General features: G+C 38.7%; 1 protein-coding gene across 7 annotated transcripts in view; it reads right to left on the bottom strand.

Moving 5' to 3' along the window:
• Nucleotides 1-2,197: 2,197 nt before the first annotated feature.
• VPS13D (vacuolar protein sorting 13 homolog D) overlaps nucleotides 2,198-14,977 on the bottom strand; it is a 109,808-nt gene continuing 97,028 nt past the window's right edge. For all 7 annotated transcript variants that reach the window (XR_012677083.1, XM_075172527.1, XM_075172528.1 and 4 more), the window contains 3 exons: nucleotides 9,181-9,312; nucleotides 4,749-4,989; nucleotides 2,198-3,914 (listed from right to left, as the gene is read on the bottom strand). Coding sequence is in view for 6 of the 7 variants with exons in the window: in XM_075172527.1 (XP_075028628.1) it covers nucleotides 3,783-3,914; nucleotides 4,749-4,989; nucleotides 9,181-9,312 (505 nt within the window). In the remaining variant the exon portion in view is untranslated. The remainder of the gene's footprint in view (nucleotides 3,915-4,748; nucleotides 4,990-9,180; nucleotides 9,313-14,977) is intronic.

Here is a 14,977-nt window from a genome sequence, read left to right as displayed (position 1 = left end):
GTCCAGAATTGCTTCTAGAATAAAATGACATGGCCATCTGTGTTCTTCTACATATCTCGCACATTAAAAACTTGCTTACCTAATTCAGTCACAAGTCTCTCTCATTTTAGTGACAGCAGAACGCATGGTTCTCAGTGTTAGAAATATTAGGATGCATTTTTCCCACATAAAATTAGTTTACTACCTAAAGTGTCATTTTTTTGGATGTGTATCATGTGACAACTCAACTCTGGCATTGTTTAGCTTGGGTAGATGACGTGTACTGTGAGGCGTTACTATAGCACAAAAGCATTTATCAGCCATGCTGGTCATCCAGATGTTAAGAAAAATGTCTGGATTTTATTTTACAAGATGTGCTTTTTCTTTGAAGTTTAAATAGCTTAGCATCTAGATTTCCCACTCTTAAATGACTTCTGGAAAAATTAGACCATCACAAATGCAGATTATCTGAGTGTCCAGGTCAGAGAAATGCAGTGCAAGTCTGGGTTTGACCTACAGTGACAACCACCATTCCAGGGGCTTGTCCAGGTTTTACCTCAAACATCAGAATTACGTGATGCAAGAACAGTCTTTCTTGAGGGCTGTTCTGCCACTCCAGAGGCATGTGTCTAACTTCTGAGCAAATTATTCATGCCTGGCCTCTACAGTCATTTTCTGTTCCCGCACATAATTAATGGTTTTGCAAGCAAAGGCACATGAAGAGTGTGGGTGGAATCAATTTATTGCATTTCTCCAGAATTATGGTGAAATAACTCTTATGTCAATAATCTTATTTTACATTTCTTCAGTAGCAACTCCAGCAAGAAAACAAAGTTGGTCAGGGTAGGCAGAGAGCAAGTTGTGCAGTTCTCAGCAAAATATAGGTAAAATCAAAGCTAACGGGCTGAAGCAAAGTATTTTGACCTCAGCATATCACTGCATGGGTTATAGGGTTTTTGAAATACTACCTGCCTTGTTTATGGGTTATTTAATCTTTATTAGAGTGTGAAGGTGAACACTCTAGTGTGTTTTTATAAAGACTTGAGCAAAGAGGTATGAAAAAGCATCATCTTTCCTGAATTGTATTGGCTGTGTGCTAAAGACAGTGAGCAGGGGGGAGAAAGCTGTGTTACTGTCTCTCATCAGTGAATTTTCTCCTCCCCAGCTTCTGAAATCTGAAGACTGAATCTGCTTTTATTGCTGCAGCAGTCACACCTCCTCCAATGAAACCCAGCTAAGGGTGGTAAGCGTACTGTCTTCAGAAGGCTCAGAATCTGAAGAACTTTGCAGAATTTGGTAAATGGAACTATTATGTTGTATTGTCTGCTTACAGCTTGTGTTTGAGTTCTGAAGAGTTTGCGTGAACGCTGGAGACTTGCGCTTACTCTCCACACCCTCTGAAAACTATTTTTGAGTATGGCTCCTGGAATCTGAAAGTTATATTTATTCACTGAGTAATGATGTTAGTAGTGCCAATAGCAATAGGAAGTCCACAGTAAGAGTTCTGAAGTTATATAAAAATAGTTGGGTTACAGCAATAAATAACATCATTTGCGCTTTTAAAAAAACAAAGATTCAATTTGTTTTGGAATGCTAAATGAGGCAATATGCTTCTTTCAACTATGTCCGTACATCGCTCCTTGTGATCAGCACTGTGTGTGTACCCTTAAGAGAAAACTTGGCCTTGTCTATAGACGAGTCAGCAACTTCAGCCACCGAACTGGAGAGGAGCACGGTATCAGGAACAGCATCATAACATATGGGAATAACCTAAGCCAGGTATGGTCCATGGTACTCATACACATCTAGGCTAGTGGGTACACTTTTCAAAGGTTTAAGTATGTTCTGTTTGATCATTACCAAAGAACAGGTTAAGCACAGTCCAAAAGAAATAAACAAATACACAAATTAGACCCGTTACCTACTGTGGCTCCCTGAGTTCAGGTAACTCAAAGGGTGTACTATCTAACTACTTTTCAGGTGTTTGCATGGCAGCTCCTTATATAATTGTTACAGAACTTAAGTATTCAAGCCATTCTCCTGTAAATTCTCAACACCAAGCTGTGAACTGCTTTTTATTTTCCTTCCCCATCTACTTACCATCTTTAGCAGCTAGATATTTGCCGCATTAAAAAAGAATTTTCCAGGGGAGGGAAGCAGGGAGTCTTGGTAGCAGAGTCCAACAGGACTGACATGTTAAAGCACTGTTGAGCCAATGCACTTGTTGAATTCTGTATTTTACTTAAAAATTATACAGAGAAATATACAAAAGTGATGCATTAAATCAGTTTCATTTGCGTAATGGACCTTTATGGATTTTGATTTCCAGTCACAGACCATACACACATCGACTGATACCACATTTTCTCCTTAGACAATAATCTTCTGCCTTTCACTTTACAGGAGTTGAGAGTTGGTTTAATTCTAACCTTCAGTTTAAAAATATTCCTGTATGCCTTTATGAAAGGATATTAAAAGGTAAACTAAGTTGAAAGTAAAGCTATAGGGGGCTCCTTACTTGGAGTCAAAGGTTTACAAAATAATGCTTTTAGAATGTAGGTTACTTAGCAGTTTTAGGAAAGTTGTGTATTCACACTTAAACCTGGCACAGCAAAATGCAGTAGCGCATGCAGACGTTCAGCACAGTTGCTGAATTATCTCCAGGGAGCAAACATGAAAATGAGATTTCCTAGTTTTTGTGAATAAAGGCATGTAAGTACACGCATTCCTCAATCTTCAGTTTGATTAAAGGTGATGAGACAAATACTGATTTGATGTACGACATTTGAAAAAGCATATTATTTTTACTATATAAAAAAGTTTAATTTTGAAGAGGTTGTCATGAAGACAAATGATGCAGTGATTTCCTCTCCTCCTACCCCTCAGCATTTCCAGTGCTAGCAGACTTCCACACTAACCAGCCAACGATACACACTTACTCAAGCCAAGTGAAGGAAAAAAGTGAAGTTAAGGATTTCAATTTCTAAGGCTGCTCACTTAAACTATTTTAAAAACAACTTAGAAGCAGGGGCCTTCAGAGGCACAGACTTTACTGGGTTTGAGTGCTGTATTCCCAACAGAATCAGCTTCTCGTTTCCTAATATTTTGAAAATGTAATTGAATTAGTGAGTCCTCACTGCAATATTTAACAAAACGCAATTATTTTTGTTAAAAACGAGGATGAAATTTCAGTGGAACACTAGGCATACGTGCATTTAGCTGTACTAGTGCTTTAAGAAAAAACCCAAAAAACCCAACAAACAACCCCAAACAATGCACCCTAATCACAGTGTTAAAGCTCCAAACTAGGAGATGTCTGTGCTCCAACAGCTGCAATTAACTCCTAATTTTATTTTATTTTTTAAACTTTTATCTACATTCCTGCACTGTGAAAATCAGCTTTCTCAAGAAAAAAAGAGAGAATGGCTAGTTTCAGGTAGTGCAGTAAGACTTGGTATAGCTCCTTTAATTTCTTTACACAGTAAACAGACGTCTATTTATACCAACACCCTGGTCTGTACTTTCTTATTTACATGAAACACTTTTACATATATACATGTTAGCAAAATACAGAGCTTCTCCCAGAACCAAATGCATTTCAGCTATATCTTTGTTATACAATTAATGCTTTTTAAAAAAAGAAAAAAAGCCCACCTCACTTGTTTTTTTACGCACAATGATTCCATTTAGCTAAATACTAAAATCGTATTTATTTCCTTCCCATGTGGTACTTTCTCTAGTTACAAAATACCATCAGCTCCAGACTGATACTTGCAATTCACTCTGGCAGTAAGGAGGAGGTTTCAAGAGTCCAGCTCTAATTGTTCTTGATTTTCACTGAGTCTTAACATAAGCTGTTGTTCATAATAAAGGCTCTTTGCATAGTTTATTTCTTGAGACAGCTTTACTGCAAGAACTTCAGATTTCACTTTCACCTGCAAAAAGAAATGTGATTTTTCTTAATGTGGTACTGCTATCATCTAAAGCAGAATATATTTTTTATTACTTCACTAACTGAAGGGATTAGGTTTGAAGTCTCCTGTAAGGAACAGAAACGTTTCAGTGGAGATTCCTTCTCAGTGCTGAGGCTGAAGTAAGGAAGAAGTGAGAAGGGGAGAGACAGGTAAATAGAGATAGGTATTTTAGAATGAGAGCAGAAACATCTTGCAATATTTGAAGTTATTTCCTTTGCTTCCCCTCCTACCTTTTATCCGGCTTGTCTGTTTGGAATGTAAACTGACTTGGGTCAGGGGTGAGCTTGTGACCTTGTCTGTAAAACAGACCCCTGAGCAACTACTGTAATGAAGCAAAAAAACCTCTGTAACGGGTTTTAGAAGTGAGAGTTCTGATTAACTGTTACATGCATGACATAAACACTCTTTCCAATCTTAGACACTTTACAGTAAAAAAATTCTGTGTATAGGAGAAGACTAGAGTAAATAGACAGCAAAGTACTTAAGTTTCACATATGCATTGTAAAGTTAAAAGCCTTTCTCAGGTAAATACACATTTCCTACTGTAACTTTTCTGCCTGCAGGAATATATTAGATTTTGCCTTCAGCTTTTCTCAGGAGTTTAGGGGGCAAGTTCTATTGTCGCCTAAATCTTTTCGGCAGCAGCTATTTTCACTGCTGACAGAACAAAGTTTTCATTGTTATGCAGCACAGGAAACCAAACACTAATGACTACAAACACTTTCAGCACCAGTACATGCATAAAAGGGAAAAGAAACCCCCACATGAATGAAACAATAGGTGCTAGATCCTTACCATTGGCTTTTGTTGTGATGGGCCTGGCATTGCTACACCACTACTTGTATTAACAGCTTTCTTCGTCAACTGTATATACACGTTCCCATGGTCTTTTGAAACAAGGCAGTGATAGAGATCATCATACTTGACTTCTAGGAAGATGGCCTCGCGGTCTGTGTAATCACCACTCTTTAGGAAATAAACAGCTTTAGATGAAATGAGAACACAGTAGCTGTCTATGTTCTCCACTGCTATGAAGCTGCAAAAAAGAAAAAAAGTAAAATTATTCACTTGAAGCTAAAAATAGAAAACTAACAAATGTCTTCACCTGTTATGTTTTGAGTGACCTTTAGAAGTCTTTCAGAAAAACTAATAGCATAACATGTACAATTCATCTGTATTTAATTTAAACTGTTCTAAAACTCAAGCTGATGAAGTACCCTCTCACCCAGTTAAAAAAGATCATGCTGTAAATCAAATATTAGTGCTAGATGCCTGGCTTCTGGCTTTGGACATTAAAAGGGCATATAAAAATATCCTTTAACAAGTTTTAAGAAGAGTAATTTCCTTGCATTGGAATACTGCAAGTCCTAATACTGAAGTTTAATTGTAAGTTCAGTTCCATTGCTGATATGTGTCAAGTTTATGATGAGCATTATCCTTCTACACATTGTAAACCTACTGTGCTTCCTTCTACCACACACCTCCCTTGCCTTTGAAAACAAAAAACAAGTTTAACCTGCTGCCTGGATCAGTAGCTAGAAAAGAGAAATTAGCTGTTTAACACTGGGGTGAAAGGTTAAGCAGCAAGCAGGTTTCCCCAGAGAGATTAGTCTGAGTGATGAATAGTGGAGGTAGAAAAGAGTGAGTTAAGAATATTGAGAATTATAATGGCTGAAAAGGTTGATGTGTAAAAAAACAGCAGTAAGGAACGCAAAAGTGAAATAGATATTTCACACACAAATGCTGCTTCACTTCTGATATACTACTAAAATGAACCTCGTTAGTGGGGTTTTCTAAATGCTGAAAAATTCAGAAAATTAAATATGAAATTGTAACCAAGAAAGAGTGCTAAATAGTATAATAATGCTCTGTCAACAACCCACAGCAGTAGAAGCATATCTGTAAAACTTAAGATTCTCACGCTCTCAGGTGGGTTCAAAATTAGTTTTTCTGAACCGTTGCTTGTATAAGTCTGTCTGCTGTTGTCCTAATACGTTCTGCAGAATGCTCCACTGTCTTTGCAATCAATGAAGATTGTTGGTACCAGGAGTTTTTGGTAGATCAGAGACGCTCACCATCTCCAAAACTACTGTTGGCTCTACCATTTAAGTAACACTTTGCACAAATTACTCTGAGCTATATCCAAATAAACCCATAGCTATAAATGGAATTTTAATAGCCAAAAATGTTTCAAGAGGTCAGATCATGGTTTCTTTTTGTGGTACAAAAGAATAATTCCAGTAATTTTCTATTAATAGTCCTCTAAAAGATGGTGTTCTGCACTGAACTGGTCTTTTTCCTGCCCTATGCCTCCTAGCCATTGCTTCCATAAACTTGAGAAAGGCATACGCACTTACTCAAGTTAACAACTTGTATTTTCATTTAAGTGCTGAGAAGAGCACAGCCATCCTGTTAAAAAAGAGGCCTGTAACGTACTTTGCCCAGCTCTAACCTTGGATGAAACTACAGGACAGGATAATTGAACTGTGTTCCTTTAAGTAAAACAAAATGGACAAAAATGTGTATTTCAGCTTAAAAAAACGTAGATGAAAGGCAGTGTTAACACCGTTACTGAACTAGCAATTGCCCCTCAGTTTTCCATCAGAGTTCAAACACTCTGGGGTAAGGTTTTGTCTTTGAAATAAGTTAATTAGGATGGAGAGTGGTATTTTTTATGAAGTGTCATAGAAAACTTAATTTTAAAATAGAGCAGCATTATAGCCTTCAGAATAATGGTCTTGTTCCTTACAACAGGCACGTAAAAGCAAGTACAGTATTTTACAGAGATCCTAGCTTTGACTCAGGTCAGACTTCCACTAGAAGCGGAACCAGAGGAAACTTGCTGGCACATTGGCTTTCTTTGCTTCTTTTCCAGCGGGGAAAGAAGATTAAAAGGTGATTATCAGAAACCCCTATTACTGTATCACTGTCCTTAGCAATTGTCACAGCAGAGTTGAGAAACTTGAGAAGGTTTTGTATACCCACAAAAGCAGAGCAGCTGTTTCCTGATGTATGGTATTACAGCCTGCTATATGGGGGACATCCATGGAGAGAACTGAAGCACTAAAAGCTACTATAAAGTTCAGTGGAAGCAACTGGCTAATCAGACCACGGGTTTGTATTTTCTCCATAAGGACAACAGATTATATATCTGATTTTCCATACAAGATTTTTACTGGTGTCATGTATATATTTTGAGGAGTGGAAATGGAGGTCAGTGATTTAATGGTGAAGCACAGAAACATTAGCTAATTTGTAGTTCAAGCTCTACATTTTGTTCTAAGTTTGAGTCATGCATCATTACCCATTTTCTCTTGCCAACCGTTACTTTCTTCTCTGTGTCTAGTTCTCAAAACGGGTATTTAACCTGTTAAGATACTACTTCAAGATACTACTATTTTTTAAACCCATACTTCTACACGATTAAAAAGAATCTCAAATTAATAAAATGAAAAATTAAATGAAACATGATCCAATAGAACAAAGTAGAAGCAACCAGATCTCTGGCGAATTTGTGGGTTTTTTAACAACATCAGGAAGTAATTACACAATATTTTCCAGAAGTGAAACAGTGAGCCTAACTGGAAAAAAATGTGGAAACATTTAGTTAGAACAGTAGAGCAAGGTATTAAACCCCCTTTTATGGATTTAACTCTGAAGGAAAATATGCAAATAATCAGGTCTTTAAATGTGTTTCTGATTATGATACTAGGATAAAAGTCAGAGGCATAATTTTGTACTTATTTTCCATGACAAGAAACACTGTGTTCTTGTTGAATGATGTTCCTAATGGTGAAAGTCACAGTGAATGAACAGTGTGACTCGATGACAAAAGCCCACTGATCGCTTACGGGGTACACTTGCAAAAAGTTGACAATTTTTTTTTGGTCGCAAATTGCTGTCTTTCAATTCTCCCTACCTAAGAGCCAGACTGTATGTGCATAAAGATGCTTAAAAGAGATGAAAACGGGATAACGAGAGTGTGAGATCACAGGGCCGCAAGCAAGCGGCAGATTACACACTCTTCCTCACAGGCAGCTGAAGACAGAATCTAGAGTGGCACATGGCTTTCACAGCCTGATCATTGAGACTGGTGAAATCAAGATATCCTGCTGAATTAGTACCTGCCTCTACGAGCTTCACCAGCAACAGTTCTAACTACTTGTCCTTGGCAGATACGCCGATGGATAATAGATGCAAAACAGTATCCACTGAGAACAGCTGTTCAGGTAACTGTGGTAGAGATCGAGTTAAGTAATGAATTATGCCTTAAGACCCCAGTCCAACAAACTGACATCTCCTGTAGAAACAAACGTACAGATATCTTTCCATGTTCACTCTGTATGCCATTTTCTTCATACTCTCAAACCTGACCACTAGTAACATTTATACACTCTTTCCACTTGCTTTCATGAACCCATATCCCGGGCATTCAAACTTAGATGCGCCTTTAGTGTATTACCCCTGCAAATCATTCAGTATTGACTTTTTGGGGGGAGCGGAATGTTGCAGGTTATTTTGGTCATTAACTGTTAACAGCCACAGCTTAGGAATACCACGTACCACAGGCACCCAAGTTAGCTTCTCTCACATCTACACCAGAGCCCCCTCAGAGTGCCCTCTGTGCAGGTCAGTGGTGGTTCCTGTGTTGCTACCAGAGAATCGCTAGCCACGCTCCTAGGCTTTGGGCTGTGAGAAACAGACGATACGGGACAAGTAAGGGAAGAGATGCTAGTTCTGCCTGTGTGCACGTTACAGAGGAGGGGCAGTACGGGGTTAAAATACACACTTATCTATGCACATGAGGGTTGGACATGTATTATGCATGTTAAATGGACTAATGATTACTTAGAAACTTGCTGAGATTTCATCTTTTGTAAGGGGGGGACCAGGGACATTAATTGGAGCAGGAGTCAACAGACCAAGGCTCCGATTCTTCCACAGCCCCTATGTGATGTGCGATCAATGGCAGTTCGCAACAAGTGAACCAGAGGAGCCCTTGTGGCACCTGCAGTGACGTTAGTATCCAGCCGGTGGACAGGCCACTGTGGAAGTCATCAGGTGCTCATGCTGTGCTGCTAATCGGTACCAAGAGAAAACGAACGAAGTGTATGTGCATGTGTGCGCGCACGTGTGTAAAGCGGTTTTAGTCCCTCTTCCCCAAAGACATGAAGATACAAGGGCAGCAAACAGAACTACTTAAAGTAACTTGTAAGTCGGTACTTACAACTCATCTTGAATGTTGTCAGTCAGTTTGAACAGCTGTTCTTGTCCTTCTGCTTGACTTTCTAAATAGCGGGGCAAGAGCCCTTGAGGCCCTCTACAGCAGCGTGGCTTTCTCACTCTCTCCGCTTGTGTCCTGCATGCAAAATAGATGCAGAAAAATGACTTAGTGCAACAGCCGTGCTTTTCCTTCCACTTAAACCTGTCAACATACAAAGTTGTATTTATTTTGAAATATGAGGTGTGACAAAGCCTTTAAAAATACAAGGTCTTCACAAATACAGCATATAGATTCTGTAATACTTGATCTGGAAGACACGGTGTCTCTTCATATAGTTTTACATTTCAAAGAAGTATCTCCCAGTTTTCCTCTACAATTAAGGGGCAGTGTGCTAAATTAATAGGAAGAAGCTACCTAAACTGAGTATACTCTCTGCAGATTTTGGGACCTATTTATCAGCAGAGTTTTACTGATTTGACTGTTTCTTCTCACTTCTCTACAGAGACCAAGAGCGCATCAACCTAGAAAGAGCTCACATTGATGGACAGTGTCAGTCCTTTGAAAATTGAAGGGTTACAGAAATAGGAACATGCAGTTAAGTTAAGACAAAAGAAAAATCCACGGTTAATTAAGAGTTTCCGTAGTAGGGTTTAGCATACTTTACCTTTCTTGAGCATCTATTAAAAAATGACAATAATAAAAGTCACACGCGTGTGGCCTAACAAACATCAGAGGTTGATACTGGCCATAGTGCTAAGGAACTGCAGGCTAGGTTCCTCCCTTAGAAGTATTTTGTTAAAAAATAATATTCTGAATTCCTTTAAGCTTTTGGAACGCCCTACCCCTGAAGAATTGTGTTACAGGCTGCCTAGCCCTGCTTTATTCTCTGTCCTTTCCCAACAGCACCACTCTGGGTCTGCTGCATGCTTTTTCATATCTCTTTCGGGCTACTGCTGTTAGTAGTTTTCCAAGCCAAATTCACCATTTTTGATTAGTGCTCTCTACTTCCCATCTTCACGCTTTGTACAGATCCTCTACAATGAACTGCTTCTATCCTTTTTGATCAAAAGACACGAAAAATATCCCACGTAACAATGCGTTTTCTTTTTAAGCTCCTTGGCACTAGCACACAGAGTACTTGCCTTCTAAGCTTTGCTTTCTGCAGATGTTTTCTCTGGAGCCTTGTTTCTTTGTTACCTTTCCCTTTCAGCAGTCCTGTCCCAGACTTGAAACCCATGCACCCTTTTAAAACTTGTTTTCTTCGAGTCTTCGACACCCTTGCCTTTCAATGGCGACAGACAGTTTTTTTGCCCCTTCCCTTCTTGGCTGCACTAAATGTTACTGGATCAGAATCTCTTACATGTCATTCATGACTTAGTATCATCTTTGCTGCTCTCCCCGTGGGTGACTGGCCTCAGGGAGTTTTGGCTATCATTGCTCTGTCTGATATCAACGACGTATTTTGCAAACAAGGTATAGAAGCCAAAGATACTGGCTTTCCAGCACGGCAGAGAAAAACATCAGCCAATTTATTTTTGTAATACATTATGACTGTCTGGTAAGTTCTGATTTTGTTAATGAGGTGATTACATCCCTGACCTGCGTAACAAATTACAGTGGCTCTGAAGTAGTGCTTATTGCTGATCCTCTTTGAGAGAAACTTCAGGAGAGACACAAAGCTCTTGACTTCACTTCAGCTGAACTATGGTTACACTAAGATGGAAAGTCAGTTTGTCAGCAGGGAGGATGAAATGAAGAGTGGAAATTCTCCAACTAAAAGAATGCGAAACAGAGTAGGGGCTTAAGAAACCATAACAAATGTTGTCATTAATAGTGCCAGTAAAACGTTATCAGTCAAATTTTCAGTTTTACCTCTGCTGACAGATGTTCTCACTGCTTTACCTATCCTGCCGCACTGCTTTCTGTTTTGGTTAATTAGTTCATTAGTTAATTATGGTGTTATGCATCCAGGCTAAAAAATGCCAGTATGAAAATTGCCATTTGCCGCATAAAGGTACTTAGTTTTTCCTCACTTGCAAAAAGTGCAATGTCTTAAAACTGTATTCTTCCATGAGTAGCACTTTTCTGAATCAGAATAACCTAAACACTAGGTAAATAGATGACTTCCACAAGCTATGTACGACTTAAAATTACTCCACTGAATAACAGCTGTATGCAGTGGTTAGAACTTCACTATTAAGTACTACGACTCTGAAGCAGTCACCTCTCCCGCCCTTTAGATTTTTTAGGTATAAACAGAATTCATCTGTACCAGATGCAGTTACATGACAGTATTATTATCTTCCTGAACCTACACCAAAGGTGAACAAATAAGTGCCTGTTTTGACCTATTAGATTCTTACAAAGTAGTAAACAAAAGTATGCATTTGCCATCACAAAACGCAAAATGTTGAGGCAAAGTTCCAAAGAAATTAAAGGGTTCCAACCAGTGTAGGTCACATCTTGCTGTTTGTCCTACTTCCTAACTTCCAAAAGCAGTAAAATGGCAAAATTTCACTTATCCAAGAAGCCCCCATTGGCTGTTAAACCTCTCTACAGCACCTGTAGCTTCTATTGACAAGTTTAAAGAGTGAATGTCTGAAGCACAATGTACAGTTTTTAATTAACTATTGGCCAATCAATAACTTTTTACTTAGACATTTTCCTGTTATGCATTCAGGAAAGTTGGATAACCATCCATATGGGAGTGAGCAACAACACTGCGTAGTGGTTTTTACATTAACCATCTTTCCGATAAACATTCAACTGTGCTGTTTTCCCTAATATTCTGTAGTACTGAGAGAAGAGGTATCCGAAGCATCGCAAGCAAGACTAATGTAAAAATGAAGAAAGAATAGGGCCTTTTAATCAGACCTGTTCCGTAGAAACCAGAAGATCAGCGAACACTGGTTTCTAATGTCTGGTTTAGAAGGGAGAAAGTACTAGTACTACAAAAGTACTAGGCACCACAATGCATTTCTGAAGGGCTTGGCCGTTTCCAAGTTGTGGGTTTGGTTGTGGGTGGTTTTTAGATTGTATTTTTAAATGGAAGAAGTACTTAAGAGTACAGTGCTTACTGTCTCCACTACTCCTCCACGCTAAAATGTTCATCCTGGTGATAAAAGATAATTCTCATCTTGGTGATAAGCAGGTCAGCTGCTTTTCAACTAAGTGCCACTAGAGCTAGTGTTCTGATTGCATTGATTTAGTCCATCAGCCCCTTGGCAAACTGGTCTGTTTGGTCTGGACAGCTAAAAACATTCCACACAACTTGATTTTTTTAATCTAAAAATTTGTTCTACTGTCTCAAGTTACATTCTGTAAATAATAAGCAATGCTGATGAAATACAAAAAGCTGAAGATTTGTAAAGCAGAATGAACGGTGGTGTGCCCACATCTGTGTTACATTAAACATGCACTCAACAGATTTGCTGATTCTTTTTTAATAAGCACACAAAGGCAATACAAGACAGAAATGCCCTCACGTCTACTAGTCACAGCAGGGAAGAGTGCTGCTGAATGAAGACACAAAGAGATTGGAAATGGTGTCAGAAGGTTGAGGCACACACTCCAGTTCTTCGCTGTTCAGACAAAGCTGAACACTGGAGAATCTCATTTCAGATGACTGTATGCACACTAAAAACAGTTAACAGTGTTAATTGCTTGGCTTTTGCGTAAGAGTTCACAGAATTCTTGTGATTCAGTTGACCAGTTTTAAGCCAGAAGTTTTGTAATCAAACAGATCACCAACCCACTGATGTAAGGAAGTTGTTCAGTTATTACTGGTGATAATTATTTACCAATTTAGATTGAAAAAACTCTACAAGAGACATCATGTGTTTTACAGAATTATTTTTACCCTTTTTCCTTCACTACATGTTTACCCCCATCAGGTACCCTGTCAGGCTTACACTACCAGGTACATAGATGTGATTTTTGCTGAGGTGCTTTTGAGAACAGTAACTGTTACTCATCTTTGAGTATCTTTTGGACTTTAAAAACTTCCTTGAGGTATGCCTAGATTGCTTTGACAAAAACATTGAAAAAATAAAAATCAGAAGGTATCAAGCTTTGTATATCAACAGATGATCGTCTGTGAAAACAAAACATTGCACTTTTAAAATTATGTACAAATAGAAGTGTGTGTGTTTTGCTATTACATCTTTCAGTTTCCTCAGTATCACACCTAGAAGAATTATTCAGAATAAAACAACTTTAGGAGATTTAGCAACTCAGAGAAAAAAAGCAACAAGGAAAAACCCTATGACCGACACAGCAATCACTACAACTTTTCATTTAAAAAGTGTATCTGTGGAATTTCTAATCTGTCCTCTTGGTAAGAGAGCAGCACTGGCAACTACAAATCTGTTCAAAAAGCCCAAATAGAGCATGTGTACAGATTTTGATCTGTCATTGGAGGAGTGCAAGGACACCCCAAGTCCCGCACAAACAACAGCTCTAAGTGCCAGGAGATGCAATTCTGGCATCTGAAACCAGTATTGAATGGGAGAGGCTCTTCACAGAGCCTTCACCTGCTGTACTGCCTGCCTGTCACCAACACCCCAAGTCCCTTCTAGCTGACGAACACTGCTGTGCTCATCAGCCACCTAAGCCCCCCAAAGAGATCCCTCTGGCCACAGGGCTCTCCCCCACACTCTCTAGTAATAATTTTCTTCAGCTAGACCCAGTTCTTGCTGCCAAAACTTCCAGCAACTGTCATCAGTGTGTCGCATTCATAAAGGTGTTCCAGTTTAACAACCTCATCATTCCAACCCATTTAAAGCAGTAACTTACTGGTTCTGGTATAGCTCAAATTCTGTCAGTGTTTCCATTGTAAACTTGTTTTTTCAGGTTTGCATAAAATTTATTGATAAAAGCCTGCTCTGGGCTGTAACTTGGCATACTGACTTTCAGCCTGGGAACAATTTTTATCCCCTTGAAATAATTATAAAACAACCTTAGTTCAAACAAAGGAAAATTGGCAGGTAATACAAGCCTATGAAACAATTCAATTGCTGCTAGTATTCTGAAGAAATAATATCAAACGTGTTACTTACTTGGCTCCAGAAAAAGTCTGCTTTGTCTAAGGAGGCTTTAGTGCATTTCAGATATTAAGAAGTGACTTAATCTGGGAAGTTAAAGGAGGAATAGCCTTACATCTTCTATCATAAAATATGCAACAACTAAAATAGCTGCTACAGTTGCTTGAGTTCAAGACTGAATTGCACCTGCAGCCTTCCATAAGTGTCATCATCCCAGGCACGTAATTTCCACAAAATGCAGACAAAGACAGTACTTGTCTCATAGACGTGCAATAGGAGGACACAGCGTAAAGCATACTCGGAAGTGCCAGAATCAATTAAATGCTAAACAATGTATACCTCAAAAACGAGCCTAAAAGTTCAGCCATCATAGCAACAAACTACAGATGATGCAGTCACACCACAGGATCATAAGGATAAAAAATGAAAAAAGAAAAAAAAAAGCCATTTCTGATATGGTCTGTATTTCATATGACATCTTTGCAAAACACTAAAAATCCACTATTTCCACAATTCTTTCCTCATTTATGTACTTACTTTGTACTTTGTTTCAAATGTTGAAGCCTTGCGATAAGCAGGAATGTCCTGAGCATAAGGGGACAGACAGCATCATTTTTTTATGTGCTAGTTCTCTGCGTCTGCAAACATTAAATGACTTGGGCCCAATTTCAGAAAAACCTATGGCAATCTAGATTTCATGTTCCGTTGTGACTCTGCTGGCAGGCGGTAATGCTGTATTTCAAAGGGTAAGTACAGTT

This window comes from Calonectris borealis, chromosome 23, assembly GCF_964195595.1.
Source record: "Calonectris borealis chromosome 23, bCalBor7.hap1.2, whole genome shotgun sequence".
NCBI lineage: Eukaryota > Metazoa > Chordata > Aves > Procellariiformes > Procellariidae > Calonectris > Calonectris borealis.
Note: the sequence above shows the minus strand (reverse complement) of the source record. Positions and strands in the feature narration are given on the sequence as shown.